At 51.9% G+C, this 15,493-nt stretch overlaps 1 protein-coding gene across 9 annotated transcripts in view; it reads right to left on the reverse strand.

Moving 5' to 3' along the window:
* DAB2IP (DAB2 interacting protein) overlaps positions 1 to 15,493 on the reverse strand; it is a 158,272-nt gene that overhangs the window by 16,351 nt on the left and 126,428 nt on the right. For all 9 annotated transcript variants that reach the window (XM_083875888.1, XM_083875887.1, XM_083875890.1 and 6 more), the window contains 4 exons: positions 13,393 to 13,947; positions 5,529 to 5,673; positions 3,267 to 3,411; positions 73 to 309 (listed from right to left, as the gene is read on the reverse strand). In XM_083875888.1, coding sequence (XP_083732014.1) covers positions 73 to 309; positions 3,267 to 3,411; positions 5,529 to 5,673; positions 13,393 to 13,947 — 1,082 coding nt within the window. The remainder of the gene's footprint in view (positions 1 to 72; positions 310 to 3,266; positions 3,412 to 5,528; positions 5,674 to 13,392; positions 13,948 to 15,493) is intronic.

A 15,493-nucleotide genomic window follows, 5' to 3' on the forward strand; every position in this document is an offset into this window, starting at 1 on the left:
GCCGTGGCTCTGCCCACGCACCCGGAGGTTCCGTCCCCTCCCCGGCCCTGCCCTGCCCACGGCCTGGCTTACTTGGCAAAGTTGGCGAGGTTCTGGGTGACCTTGGCGATGAGGGTCAAAGTGCGTGCAGTGCGGTCGTCGGGGTACTCCTGCAGCAGGCTGAACAGGGACGGGGACATGATGGCCGGGCACAGGAACCGCAGGAACAGGGAGGCACTGATCAGGCGCTCGCTGATGTCGGGGCGGCCTCGGTTGCTGCACTCCTGTCTCCATGAGGCAAAAACTTCTTTGAGCTCTCTTGGGAAGACACTGAAATGACACAAGGACAGGCAGTGTCTGTCAGGGTTGGAGTGTCAGGAGTCTAAAATCTCATAGGGTAAAAACCAAAGCTGCTTTGTAAAGTTGTGAGAGAAGCAGCTTCTATTGGACTTTATGCTGGATGCCAAGACCCCAGAAAACTGGGAAGGCTGGGATATGAAACAAACTGTGCACAGAAGCTCTTCAGGACTCGGTGCCATGGGGTGCTCTGAGCTGGAGGAAGCTCAGCCAGCAAGGAGAGCATCTCCTGAAGAATCACCAGCAGCACTGGAATCTCTGGCACAGCTGGAGCTTGGAGGGGGGGCTGTGCAAACTGTAATACTCCTGTTCAGGCACCTGGATCAAATCCCACTGTGTCTAGTACAAACACAGAGCCCCACCGGAGTTACTCCAGCCTTGTAGCTGCACAGACCTCAGCCTGCCTTTCCCGGATGCCAGAATTCCCTGGGGGCCAGCAGACACTCACTGCAGCAGCCCTTATCGCTGGAGAACTGCTGCCTGTTCCTGCTCAGCCCTCCCCAGCTCTCTGCTCCCACCTTATCCTGTTCCCAGCATGTGTTATTTATTCAGCTGGAGACTCCCACCCAGAAGCAGGCTGGCACTGGGCTACCACTGGTCCTGGTGTCCCTGGCACACAGATCCCACTGCCCTGGCCAGGAACCACTGTCCTTGTGTCACACCCAGAGCTGTTCCCCTACAGCGGGGTACAACAGCAAGTGAAAGGGTTGGGCTCCATTTCAGGCCATCTGACCTTCTGACACAGCAGTGACACTCCACGGAAGTGCCTGGAAAATGCTGCCATCCTGTTCAGCTTCTGCTCTGTGCTGCCTTCACACTTTCGCCCTCATGAGCTTTTTCACCCTGAGCTCTACAAATAGCATTAGCCAACATCTTTGGCTGGATAAAGTCTCCTCTGTCTTTGGCTTGATCCACACAATTGGACAAAACCCTTTCACTTCATGGTATTTGCCCAGAAACAGGAGAATCCTTTAAGCAATTTGAAGCTTGAATGATCAGGACAGGTTGTGCAGTGACTGGAGAGCAAACCCCTGAAATGCAGCACCCGCACGTTCCCGTCACAGGCTGGAGCCCGTGGAAGTTTAATTGTGTCACAGCGGATGGAATCCGGATCGTTGGCTTTATGTGACAAACGGGCCCGTAATTCATTACCCAACTTCCCAGTAACGAGCTTCCACATGCTGAAATTCTGCTTACACTGAAACTTTCCAGATGTCCAAATTATGTCATAATTATAACAATTTTCAGTTATTGTGAACCTCTTTCCTCTCCCTGACTCTCTCTGCAGATGAGCACACACACTCCAGTGCTCTATTTAAAGCAGGATGGGTGGCTGTTGGGATACCTTGGCCAATCCCAACACTCATCAGCCCAATTAATCCCCAAGAACCACTGAGCTCAAAGGACTGAGGGGGGACCACTCAGAGCAGCAGCTCAGCTGCTCCAGCCTTCCTTGGAAAGGCAGGATGAGAGGAACAAACTCGTGCATTCCTGACTTTCCCTGGGTCCCTTTTTCAAGCCTATTTTTAGAGTGACCTTTGAGTGCTGCTTTGGGTATTTTTAGGAAGACATTAATTCAAACCATTAACAATCCACTGCTGACTGGAAGTGGTGAATCCCTCCTGGGAGAGCAGGTAAACGCCATTCCTGAGTCAGAGTTATTAATTGGCCAAGGATAAGGAATAGGATACCTGTAAAGAACCTGCCCTTTGTGTACCTGTGGTGGATAATGGCAGCCTGAGTGAGCCTCTTACTCTCTGCTCTCTCCCTGAGCAGGATCAGGAAAAACAGTTCCCTTCCTGGCTTCCAGGAGGGCACACTCAGTATCCTGGGAGATTATTTATAATGAGTTTTCTGACCTCAACACAACAGCTAGGAGAGGAGAGAAAACGAGAAATCCTCGTTATCAAAGACCTCCTTCCTCCAATATTATCCCTCGTTGATGCTTTGCAACAACAGTGTTGCTACTAAATACATTAATAAAAACTAAGCCCAGATTTTAAGCAGAAGGGCTGGAAATCCAGCAGTGAGACAAAAATGCTCCTTCTCTCATGATCAGGACCAAAGGCTGTGGGTATTTTAGCAAAAAAGCAGAAAAAAAAAATTTCTCCAAGTAAAGAGAGTGTCCTAAGTCCATCTTTTTCCCCTTTGAGGTCACCTCTGCAAGCAGCAGCTGTCAGAGACCCAGGGACTCCTGTCTGCCAGTCCCAGCAGGAACACCATGAGCACAGCTGTGCCCAACAACCACCTCCTCAGCAGGATCCACTGCTTCATGCCAACCCATTTGGGATATTCGGGCCTGTCCCAACCAGTTACAAGAACCTTTACCCTGAGAACAAACAACTCGGAAATGCCTCCAGCTGCATACCAGGCCTTGGGCCAAGCAGGCAAAGGGCTCCCATCACCCAGCAACCACCCAGGGCTGGGAAAGAGAAGGGTTAATCCAGAGGAATGTGGGATGCAGAGCCAAGCAGGGAGAACAGCATCCTCCTCCCAGCTCCAGCACTCTGCAACCAGAGAACATCTGCCCAAACAAAAGCTGCCTGTGCTGGGGCAGCTCCTCACAGGTGCTGCAGGATTTCTGAGCTTTGCTGGATGCTCCTGGAGGTGTAGATCCGTCAGTCCCATCCAGACTGACTTGTTCTATGGGTGGAAGATCCAGGACATGCATCCCTGCCCTTTTTTCCAGAATTTCATACACACTTGGCATCAGGTACTTCTCTGAATCAGGCACACTTGATGCTCCTTGACTCCACTGCCCTGTTCCTGTACCCAGTGACCCTTCAGCACCTCTGAAACCAAGAGTGCCAGAGAATCTGGGAGGGTGCCACATCCCCAGAGCTCCAAACTCTGCCAGAGCCACGGACAGGTCCCAGCTCCTGCAGGCACAGCCCTCCACGAGGAGGGAGTGCCAGCCGTGGGATACCCACCAGTAGGAGTTGATGATCTTGCAGAAGGCCAGCTCACAGCACATCTTCAGGTTGCCCTGATGTTCGGGGAGGTCTGAAGATGAACATTTGCTGGGATCCACCTCACAGTTTTCATCTGATTCATACAGTGCCTTGATGAACTCCCCTGTAAAACAGAGTTGGTGATGGGTTTGGAGACATGAGAAGTGCAGCCTTTAAGCAGCTCTGTTCCTAACCCCCGCGCCCGAGCAGCTCTCTGGCACCCCATCACACTGGGGGAAGACAAGAGGGATACAAGAGCACATGGTGGCCCCTGGGGCAGCTCTCCAGGTCTCCAAGAGGACTCAGGAGAGCCTGGCAGCCCCTTAGGAGCTCAGGGGCAGCACTGCACACGCAGCACCCTGCACATTCCATCCCTGTTCCCCAGCTGGCAGCGCTGTCCCTGTGGCTCAGGGATATTGCACCAGGACTGGGCTGCCCAGCCTGACCCCCTTGCACTGGCTCCAGAGGCTCTCCCTCGGGCTAATCCAGGAGGAAGGATGCTGGCAGGCCCTGTAATTACTGGCAGCATGGCCTGCTACTGCAGCCTGTGCCCTGGTGCTGACAAACCACTGTGATTCACAGGAGAAATAGGTAATTAAAGGAAAGAAACAATTTACTCTGGTTATTTTGAGCTGAACATCACATAAAATGAAATTAAAATATTTCCTTGAGCTTTCCTGTGCTCTTTTTTGCTGCCTGGCTGCTCCTCCTCATCCTTGCAAGGGCTCACACTGAGCTGCTCCACCAGCTTTTGCCTTTGTGCCACCTTTCAGCCCCTGGGCACAGCCCCTGCACTCAGGGTTGGGGGGGTCAGTCCTTCATCCCAGCAGTGACTGGGGAGATGGGGGACAGGGTAACAGGGATCAGGAGGCAGCATTTTAGCTTGGGTGATATTCTGGGAGAAAGGTTTGCTTTGGTTTTCTTCTAATTCCAGTTGGTTTGCTCCTAATTCCTGACTCTCTTGGATTTTCCCATTCTGTTTTTTCCCCATTCCAATCTGCATTCCTTCCCTATTGCCAAAACAGATTTTAATTACATACTGGAGAGCCTCTCCAGTGTATTTTCAGCTCTGCCAGGGAGCTCTGGAGCCACTCTGCTCGCCTGCAGGTGATGCCTGCTGTTCTTACCTGGCCCCATCACCTGCTCCACAGTTCCAAGGACAGTGCCACGCTGCCCTGGGGCACCTTGTGACACGCAGGTGATTCATCTCCCTGGGAAAAGGTCACTCAGAACCAGCACCCCACAGTGAGCAGGAACCCCAGGCTCCTCCTGCACGAGATGGAACTGGTCTGGCAGCACTGAGCCACCAAAATGGAATATTGCAAAATTCTCTGATATCATTAATCTCCTGGCTTTTGAGAATTTTTATGAGTTATCTACTTACAGACTTGCCTTCATCCAGAAAGCATTACAAGACAGAAATAAATAATATTTCTTCTGCTATTCTTGTGGGCTCTGCCTGAATCTGCTCAATTATTCCCCTTTCCTCAAGGTTTTCATTATTATTATTATTCTCTTAATAAAGTATTTATGCTTCTTTGCTCCTTGCTAAAATTATACAAATCCACTACCAGGAACCCAACATACTGAAAAATTTAACACCTCAATAGAAACTCTGCTCATCCTGCCCTGGGATGTGGATCCAATGGAAGCTCACAGAGCTTCCAAGGCAGCCTCTCCTCATCCTCGTGCTGTGTTCCCTGTATGCAGCAATTCCTTCCTGACCTGCCCAGAAGCAGAAGCTTCTAATTATTTTCATTTGCATCAAGAGAAGTATTTTTGGAGCCATAAACAGAGCCAGCACTTGGAAAAATAAAAAACCACCAGGAGGGTTCCCAGTGCTGGATGATGCGGGAGGCAGCCCATCACCACGACTTGGGAGATCTCATCTGACTGGGGAGTGCTGCAGGAGCTGGGCAGCAGCTCTGTGGGGCTGCAAGGGGGGAGATTCAGTCAGCCCCTGACAGCCAGCACTGAGACAGAAGCCCTGGCAAGCAGCAGAACGCCTTCAAACAGCCACTGGTGATCTCCTCTGAACGCAGATGAAGGTGCCAGCTCTGCGGTCACCTTCTCCTGGCAGCAGGAGCTGCCCCTTGCAGCTGGCCCTGTCCAGACTTGGCCCTGCTGCCAGGGAAACCCTCCAGCAGGAAACTGCTGGGGCCTCTCATGGCCATCAGGGCTCAGGTGACGTCCCCACCATGCAGCTTCTCTGGGCGAGACCTGCCAACGCTCTGTACGTACCTAAGGCATCTTGTAAGTATTTCTGCCCCACCAGCTTCAGGTATTCTTCGATTGCTTTGGTGGCCAGTGTGTTCTCCCTGAAAATGAGATGCTCATTCTCACCACAGCGATCAACTTCAGACATCATCAGGTCAGTCAAGAAATCCTGGAAAGCAAAGCCCATGGTGGGTCACCATGCACTGACACTGGTTCCGCAGAGCTGCAGCTCCCCAGCCCCGAGAGGTCCCACCTTCATGAGACACCCAAGGGACTGGAGGTGCTGCAGGTGATCCTGTGTGAACACACTGCCTCACCACCTGCCCAAACTTCCTCAGAGACGAGGAGAAATAAACCTCTGGAGAGCCTCAACTCTTGCACCCCAACAATGCCTCATCCCAGACCCACATCTGCCTCTCCATTGGTGCTTTTGGCTGCTCTCACATTGCCTCACACTCTGGGCAAAACCTTTTCTCCCCTGTTAAACACGGCTGTGTTTGGTGTCCAAGTGCACTGGCTGCCAACCAGAGTCATGCTCTGATGTCATGAGCTGTACCCAGACACAAGCCTCTGATATGCACTGAGATACTCAAATTTCCCATTTCCTCCCTATTCACGGAGATAAACAGCACTGACAGTGCCCATTTTGGGCACGTTCTTGGTCTGATGTGCACACAACCAAATCCATGGGATGTGGTAATCCCTTGTGCTGCAGAGCAATGGAAGGAGGGAGCTGGAGCAGCCCCTGACAGCTGCCCTTGCATCAGTCTGGCCTCAAATGCAAACTCCAGAGGAAAAACAGCATTTTAGAGCAAGCTCCAGGTCTGCTTCAGCCACAGCATCCACTGAGCAGGGGGTCAGGAGCTCCTGTGCACTGCTGATCTGAGTGTGCTGCAGCCAGGCCTGATGCCAGGCACCTGCTAATGCTGATCCATGCTCTCTGCACTGCTAATGGGCACAGCAGCTCTGCCTGGCTTCTCCTGGCTGTGCCAGGTGCTGAGGTGTCACCCCTCACCTGAGTGACAATAGAAAGAGGCTGCTGGCACTGTGCAAATCACCCATGTTAACCCTCTGACTGCCTCCCATGTACGAGACAGAAATGACGACACTCACATTCATTCACCTTCACAACCAAAGGCACCTTCCTAAATTCCTTTCCATTAAAACAACATAATCTGCTTAGTAATAACCTTCCACTAAGAAATTCTTCATTTCTCCTGATGGTCACAGCTTGTTCCTGGCAGGGGCACCCCAGGCTGCCACACCATGCCCCAGGTCCTGTCCCTGATGTCCCCAAGCACAGCAGAGCTGCCATGGTGCAGCCTGCTCCAACCCACACGGGGGAGAAGGGACATCAGGTCTCACTCCCTGCCAGTGGCTGGATGGGAGCTTTGCACCAGAGGCAAGTTGCTCTGTTTCATTTTTCACATGGACATCTTTGCATTGGAAGTTTAATCAAGGTTCAACAAACAGCTTTTCCTGAACCCAAGAGACCCAAAGAATTTAATCCACAGACCCTCCATCACTGTGCTCCTGTCCCAGGCAAAGGCAAACCCTGGGGCAGGTAGGTACCTCCCTGTGTAAGAGCAGAGGAGGAGGAGAGGTTACATCTCTGCAGTACCCAACAATCCACTGCTCCCACCGTCCCACAACACTCACTGGGACCAACACACTGCCTTGACCTTCCCCCAAGACCCTACAAAAAAGCCAGAGGAGCTGCTTTGGGCTAAAAAAAAAAAAAAGAGTCACTTCCATTATTTCTTTAGCCAGAAGATGCCCTTCCTCAAATCCTGCTACGTCTGCAATGCTCCGGCAGCTGCAGAGGCAAAAATCCCTCCTGGAAGCAAAGCACGTGCCTCCCTCTGCTATTTTCTCTCATTTTGCCCTTTTTATCAGCCAAGCTGGAATGAAACTTTAAACCCTGCTCAAATCCCGTTAGCAGCTATCTGGGTAACTCTATCACCTTTATCTTCCCAGGGCTCTCCCAGGGTACGTTTCAATTCCAAGCCACCGCTCAGGCTGACACAAGGTGCTGATTCTTAATTAGCAGCCGCTGACCTTGGCTTTGCTTGATTCTCTTTCCTGTCACTTTCCCAACATACTAATTATCTCAGGAACACTGAGTTTTACAGCGTCTCTTAGCCAAGTGTTTGCTTTTCCCCCTCTTGTCAGCTGAGTACTGGCTGCTGAGTCCTGGAAACCCAGGGCCAAGTGGGAGCCAGAGTTAATGTGAATTTGGGTGACTACAGAATTCACTAGAATTTAAAACGAGGCAAGATTCCACGGCAGGACTCAACACAAAGCCAGAGAAGATCCCCTGGAAATCTCTGCTGATGTTATTATTCCTTGTGGAGCATCTGCAGCTCAACAGCTGGAAAAGGACCCCTTGTCTCCAAAGTGTAAAGAAAAGCTGCCTAAGTCCCAGAGAACTCCATTATGGCACAGCACCCAAGGCTGAGGAGTAACACTGGCCTTGCAACTGAGCAGGGAAAGAGGGGAGAGCCAGGACACCCAGCAGCATCCCAGGGGTCAGGATTCTCCCTGTCCCTGCAGGTCTGGGCTGCAGAGCCATCCAGCTGGGCTGTAGGACCTGGCCCTGGGATATGCTGGGGGTCTGAATTCCCCCAGGCAGCGTCCTTGGGACGAGTTCCTCTGCAGGGATTGCTCTGGGAAGCTCCAAGAGCCACAGGAAAGGCCGTGGGTCACTTCCCATGACATCCTGACATTTCTGTCCCAGGGCCACTGGCCAGACCTCCACTTCTTCCCTTCCCTCCACACCAAAAAGCCACATCGGTTCTGGATCACACTTCTGCTATCTCTGCCTTAAGTACTCCAGCAGCCAGCACTCAGAAGACACAAATGGAATGCAAATACTTGTGGAATCCCTCCGGGGGCCTCACTCACCCACACACAAGGTCCTGAATAAAATGCAATAACTAAAGCCAATAAAACTCCCTGTTTCTGAGCAGAAGAGATCAGCAGGGGGTTGTTTTCAGTTAGGGCCCCTGGCAATGGAAGAAAATAAGATGCTTTATTTCATTACATGGGAGTCGAGAGGGGAAGGAAGAGGTCTACAGTCAAAATTAAGGGCTGTGGCAGTTCTTCAGGCTTGTTCCCATGTTTATTTTAAGGCTTTTTGCTTCAGACTGGACAGATCTGAACCTGTGTGACCCTGGTAGCTGCATATATGCTGATAAAGAAGAGCAATTCATAAATAAATAAATTCAGAGCATGACAGCACAAGGCTGCACTGGTCTCCACTTTGCACATAAACCAGCCTGTGCTATTCCAAGGCAGCTCCTCCCGATGCAGGCAGGAGCTGGCAGCCCCAGTCCCCAGTGCCAGTCCCTGTGCCTGGGGGTGGCACTGGCAGTGCCCGGCCCTGCAGCTCCTGAGCCCGGGAGGCAGAAGGATGAAGCCAGCTGGGTGCCTGGCAGGGAGCAGGAGCACTTCCAAGGGAGCTGACAAGCAACACAAGTCTTGTAGGACGTGTCCTGTCCAAATCCAGGACGGATTCTGCACTTTGCCACCCCAGGAAGGTCCTCCCAGCCCAGCCTCTCAAGGATGTGTCCAGAGCTGGAGCACATGGGGTGCCAGGGAGCTGAGGGGACCCACAGCCCCACACTGCCCTGGCAGTCACAAACCCCCGGGGCTGGAGCTGATCATTCCTGGTATCGTAACTGACTGATGGGCAGATTGACTTTGAAATAATAAGGTTCTCCAAATCACAAGCCTGATTAATAGGATTGACTTAACCTTAAGAGGATTGAATTGATAAAGGTAATAAGATTATTGCTTATTTCAAAGACCAGCTCAGAGTCCAGCTGGGCCCTTATGCAAAGGTGAAAAGCACCAGTGGTCGGCAGGGCTGTAGGTTTCAAGTGGAGCATTGGGACACACCCACAGGGGAGGGAACTGCAGCACAGGAGGAGCAGGGAAAGGAGAGCGGCAGAGGGGCAGCAGCCGGGCCCTGGGCAGATGGTGTGAAACCAAGGACCCCAGCCCCAAGTTCTCGACTCTTCCATCACACAGTTCCTCTGAGGATCTGCTCCAGACACTTCTCTGCCGGGAAATAGAGTGATGTTCCCTCCTTTGAACCCTGGAACTCATCCATGGCACTTCTGGCCTTTTCTAATTCTCCTCGGGAAAAGGTGGTGAATGGCGATGTGAGGGTTAACTCACAGGAATCTGTGTCTATCACCTTGCTCAGGGAAATAAGCAAAGCTGAGGGAACACACTGAGTGACCTCTCATGTCTGTGCCTGAGCCCTGCAGTCACTTTTCCACCTGTGTGGTGTCTGCAGGTCCCAGAGCCCTGACCCAGCCCTGGCTCTGCCATGGAACGTGGGGCTCCAGCAGATCCACACGGGGGGAGCAGCTACATCTGCTCAGCTGAGGCACATCCTCGCAGCACAAACAAACAGGGACACATGTTTATTCCTCACTCCATTCCCAACACCATAAATATTTATTTCCAGTGAGCAGCTGGTTAGTTAGAACTTTGTCTGATGCTGGGTTTGATCTACCAGAGCTCTGGACAACAGAAGTTTTTTGTATATTTATGGTCATGAACTGAGCTCTGGGAGCCGTAAGACAGCCCTGAAACAAATCTAAGCATGGGAAATATTCTGGAAACATCATAAGTCCTTTGGGAAGGATGCAGCCACCTATCCACAACCACATCACAGGGGCCACACCAAACCCTGTAAGGCAGGACTGAGCGCTCCTGGTGCAGCAGAACTGCATTATGACTTTGTGTCTTTCGTCTGTGGGCTGCAAAACATGTGAAAACCATCGGGCATCTCCACATCCTTACAGGGAACAAACACTTCATCAATGCTCTCAGTAGGAAGCTGAAAACAAGTAACAAGTGAAGGACTGAGCTGAGGAGCCACATCTCTATTTCAACCATCAAATACCCTCTTTCAGCCTTTCTTGCCATAGGAGACAGGGAATATCTGTGTGTGCTGGGAGCTGATGGAGCACTGATGTCTGTCAGGTTTTCCAGCGGGCTGGGGCAGCTCCCTCCTGCACTCCCAACCTTATCAAAACCCTCTTCCCCTCCCCTCCACCCACTGCCTCGGCAGCTGCTCAGGGCTTTCCAGGCGTGCCCCGTGCACTCCAACCCAGCGCTGCAGGGATGGAGTTCTTCTCTTTCCCACAGAGATCAAGGGAAGCACGGACTTTGACTCCAGAGGGGACTCTCTGCTTTCATGCTCCACCTTTTAACTTATTGTCATGCAGCTACGTAGCCCAGGAAGAAGCAGCGATTTAGGGAAAAATGCAGCTACAGCCCTCGTTCCCCTTCCACCTGCAGCCTCAGGTGTCCTGCCCCCCTGGCAGGAGGGACTCTGGGTTTTAGCAGCCCCAGGTGGTCACACCTGGCTGGCACGGTGTCCCTCGCTATGGGGTGGCTTTGGGTAAGGCTGGCCTTGCCTCCACAGGGACACGGGTGGCAGGGACCTGGCTGTGTCCGCACGTGGCACCATCACACCTCTCCTGTGACACCCCTCCTGCCCCGGAGCTCCGGGCAGACACCCGGACCCGATCCCGGCCTCATTAAGGGATTACCCCGTATTTACAGCAAATCGCTGCAGGAAAACAGGGCCCGAAACAGCACAACAGCAATTAGCTGCTAACGAGTCTTCCAAGATAATCTACTGGACACTTGTTTCGCAGTAATTGCTGGTTTAGCTCAGCTACAGCAGCCAAGAGCCACAAAACCCCCCTTTATCAGAGAAATCAATCGGTGGTTGCCGATGCCACGGCTGCAGGGCAGGGGGGATTTTGAAGGGTCCACTGGGAAGGCTCCCGGTGATGCACAAGGATGAGGGACTCAACTCTAGCCCGGGCAAGTTTCCCAGAGTCAGGAGGGGACAGAGGCCTGGAGAAGGGGGGTCCCTGCCCTGCTGTCCCCACACTCAGGAGTCAGGGTGCTGGGGAGCTCTCCCGAGGGGCACTGGGGTGCACCCACATGCCCCGAGCAGGGCTCAGAGGATGCTTTTTTCTATCACTCATTATTTTTCTACCTTTCTGCTGCTTTTCCATCTCCCTGCTTGTCCAGCCCAGGTGCACCACCTGGTTCCCATGCTCCAATAACTCCTGTTGCTCTGACAGCTCCCCAAACCCTCTGCTAATGCTGATGGCAAATGACAGGCAGGGAAAGCAGAAGCTCCATTTTAGGGGAAAAGTCATCAAGTCTGTTTACTGTTTGCTGTGTCCCCTGTGTAGAGCCTCTGGGATCTCAAGCACTGATGCAGACACATGTCTGGAAACACACTTGGTCTCTCTGGAGCCTCTCCAGTACTGAGAGGCAGAGAAAAAAGGCTGGAGCAGTGACAACCACTCTCAGCCATGCCCACACATGATCCATGGTGATTAAGACTGGGATGACACTTGAAGCTTTTTCCACCACAACTATGTAAGCTGTGGACAGGGTCTTTTCTGGCAATGTTATTCCCACAAAGCCCAGGCATTAGAGCTGCAGGAGCCACAGCGAGGGGCAGCAGAGCCCCTGGTGCCAGCACAAGGCAGGGCTGTGCCCAGGAACCAGGTGCTGACAGCTCTGGAGCCCTGGAACAAGGAGTGAGCAAGGACACCAAGCACAGCTCCTTGTGGAGCCACAGCATTATTCCACACAGGACCGTGGTCCTTCCCTGCACTCCGGGGTCAGGAGGCTTTAATGGAGCTATTTATTTTCTCTGCTGCTGCAACAGCAGGCCCCAGCTCCCAATCCTCTCAGTGAGCTTTGCCTGCCTTGAACTAGATCAGGAGGCAAAGCCACTTCCCTGTCCGACAGATGGTAACTCAACCTAATCCACGAGCCCGGCCACGGGCCCGGCAGCAGCGGCAGCTGCCAAGGAAGCAGAGCCTTGTGATTGCCCCTCAGGTGAGGAGCTCACGTCTCCTCAGCACTGCAAAAGCTTTGGACATCTTGCCCTTCCCCAGTTCTCCCCTGCAGAGTGCAGGGAGATGGTAACAGAGAAATACAGTGATGCTTTAACTCGTGCAGCCCTGACACGGGCACTGCTGGCCATGGCTGTGCCAGGCCACCAGGGATGGAGGACGCTCTGCAGCCGGGGTCACTCCCTGCCCTGTGTGCTGGGGACCTCAGCCAGGAAAGACATTCCAGCTCTGCCCACCTGCCTGATCCCTCATGGATCACAACCAGGAGGAACTGCCACTCTGCCTCCTCCTGACCTGCTTCTTCCTAACACCTGGAAGGGCATTCCCAGCCAGGAAGGAGGCTCAAAGTGGTCCATGAAGGCTGAACTTCCACCATGTGCAAGTCGGTGGCATCAACCCCCAACGAGCACTGCCAGGGGAGCACTGTCAGGGGAGCAGCCCTGGACCCCCTTCCTAAAGCAGTAGGACAGACTCTGAAGACCAAGAGCAGATGCAGAGACATGCATGCCTGCAGGCACTTTGGTCTGGAATTCTGGAGAAGCTGCTCACTCCTGTTCAGCTTCTACTGTACAGGGTGCTCAGCACAGAGGGAGCAGAGCAGGGAACCTGCTGGGTTCCCCAGGAATACCCAGCACACACAGGCTGCATAGCTCAGGCCAGCACTGCTTACATTCCATCCTGGAAAACTGCCTTCTTGCTTACTTTCACAACTGTGCCTGTTTATACAGAAAGAGCCTGGCCCCTGAGCCTCCAGAAGGAGAAGAGTGAAGGAAAGTGGCTCAGTTGGTGTCCCGTGGTCCCACCAACCTCTCTGCTAATTAAGCAACTCATGCTGTGTGTGCTACCAACTCGTTTGCAATCAAAAGGAAAACAGAGCATATTAATGATGGCCCGAAGCCCAAATGACGAGTTTTCCCAACCCAAGCCCAGGGTCTGCTCCCAATAGTGTCTGTTGGGACACTACAGAGGGCACAGGGTCCTACCTTGGCCTTGCCCGTGCTCTGCAGGATGTGCACCAGCGCCGACGCCATCTCCTCCTTGTTCTTCACGCTCAGCGAGGGCTCCAGCACTGAGCACAGCACCATGTAATTGTTGGTGATGTACTCAGCAAACTCCTTGTACATCTCCATGGGGAGGATGCTCATGCTCTGGTAGCGGGACTTGATGCGGATCATGGGCCCCGGGGACTTGCCCTTGCCGGGGTTGGGGCTCACCACTGGGTACCATTTCTCCACAAACTGCCGGCCCGTCACCGAGCTCACGGGGATGTTCACCTGCCCAATGAAGTTGGTCTTGTCCTTCTTCTTCTTCTTGTCAGTCTCTTTGTATAAGTGCACAGTAATGTTTTTGAGAGATGGGAGGTTATTAAATTCAAAGTGCTCCCCCCAAAAGACATTATCAGTTTTCAATTTACAGGTAGTTCGTGCATAAAGAACGTCGTCCAGGCATAATTCACAAAGGTACTTTTTCTTAGCTGGCAGGTCCTTGGCTTCAATAATCCATAACTTTAACATATTTTCTACCCTTCTGCTGTTGTCCTGAAAAAAAGATGCAAAGAAAAAAAGGTCAGTAAAAAATCCCCACAAAGCCAAGCACAACAAAACTGGAGATATGAATTAATTATTTCGGATGTGCTAAATGAGCGGAGGCTTAATTATACTTTATTTTAAGGAAATACTGGCTCTCAAGAATTTGCATAATAACACTACTTATGTTAATTTTCCAAAATATCATCGTGCTCTCCATGTCTGTTGGTGCCAATTAATATAAGGAACAAGGGAGATAAAACTCCTCCAAATCATAAATGTACCATTTCCCATTCCCTCCCAAGAGGGCCTCTGAAGAATCAAAAGAACCTCACTGGTCCTGGATGGTTTGTGCAAAACAGAAGCTGTTACAGGTATCTCACAGCGTCCTCTTTTTTCAGTGGAGCTGCTTTACAGCAGCACTGAGTTCATGGTATTTCCTGTAACAAGCAACACCCAGGGATCACCTCATCCACATGGGAATGCCATCACCAATGGCGGGAAAAAACTGTTTGTAAAACCTCACCATATTTTAGAGCAGAAGTCCAGAGCACCCAAGTTAAACACTGAGAGGAATCATGGGAGAGGACATCCCATGGGAGAATCACGACAATTCAGAGACAGAAATCTGCCTTGGATATCTTTTAAACAATAACAGAGCCAAGAATACTGTGGATCTTTCAGAGCTCCCTCGTGATGCTGACCTCATCCTGGAAGAACATCCAGGGGTATTTGCTGCAGGAGTGACTCCAAAGATAAAGCACTGGCAGCTGCACCACTGCTGTGATTCTGCAAACCCTGTTTTGTTTGGAAACCCCTCACTGAAACAGCAGCCACAGCTTACTCTGCTCAGCCCAGGAGTCTGGGCAGGAACATTTCTGCTGGAAGTCCACAATGGGGTACTGTAGGTTCAGGAAGTACACACAGGAACTGCACAAGAACACTGAATTCCTGACAGAAATATCAAGTCAGATACTGAGAGTTTATTGTCTGTGAACTCAAACAAAGATGGAAAGTCAGCCACCAGTCACTGCAGGTTTTGAGATGATGGAAACACTTCCAAATGGATTTCCACTCAACACTGCACCTTGAAGCTACAGTGACATGCCCAGCCCCAGCCCACATTCCCAGGAGTTCTCTCCTGCTAAGTGTGACCACATAAACCTCACAGAGCCCTCTCAGGTCAGGATCACCAGGAAAAGCCCTTGGAAAGCACTGGAGCCACTGGACTCCACTAGGGGAACATGCCAGAGGTAGAAGGCCACGTCTCCCCTCCACTGGGCACACTCTGAGTTACAGGAAATCTTTTATTCTGACATTTGGCACTGTGCTGGGAACACCAAACTCTGAGACTGAGGCCCCCTTTAGAACCCACCAGGCCTGGACTGAATTAGTGTGCACAGCCAGGAGGAGTTCACAGGATCCCATCTTTTGTGTCATCTCTGACCAGCAGAAGATGACTTGGTTGAGCTCATCAGCTGTGGAATCCTGCACTAATCCTGACCAATCTATGCAGCCAACTCCAGCACAGCAGGGAAGGAGCAGCTGTAAGTTTTAT

Source organism: Zosterops lateralis, assembly GCF_965231275.1.
Source record: "Zosterops lateralis genome assembly, chromosome: 20".
Classification (NCBI taxonomy): domain Eukaryota; kingdom Metazoa; phylum Chordata; class Aves; order Passeriformes; family Zosteropidae; genus Zosterops; species Zosterops lateralis.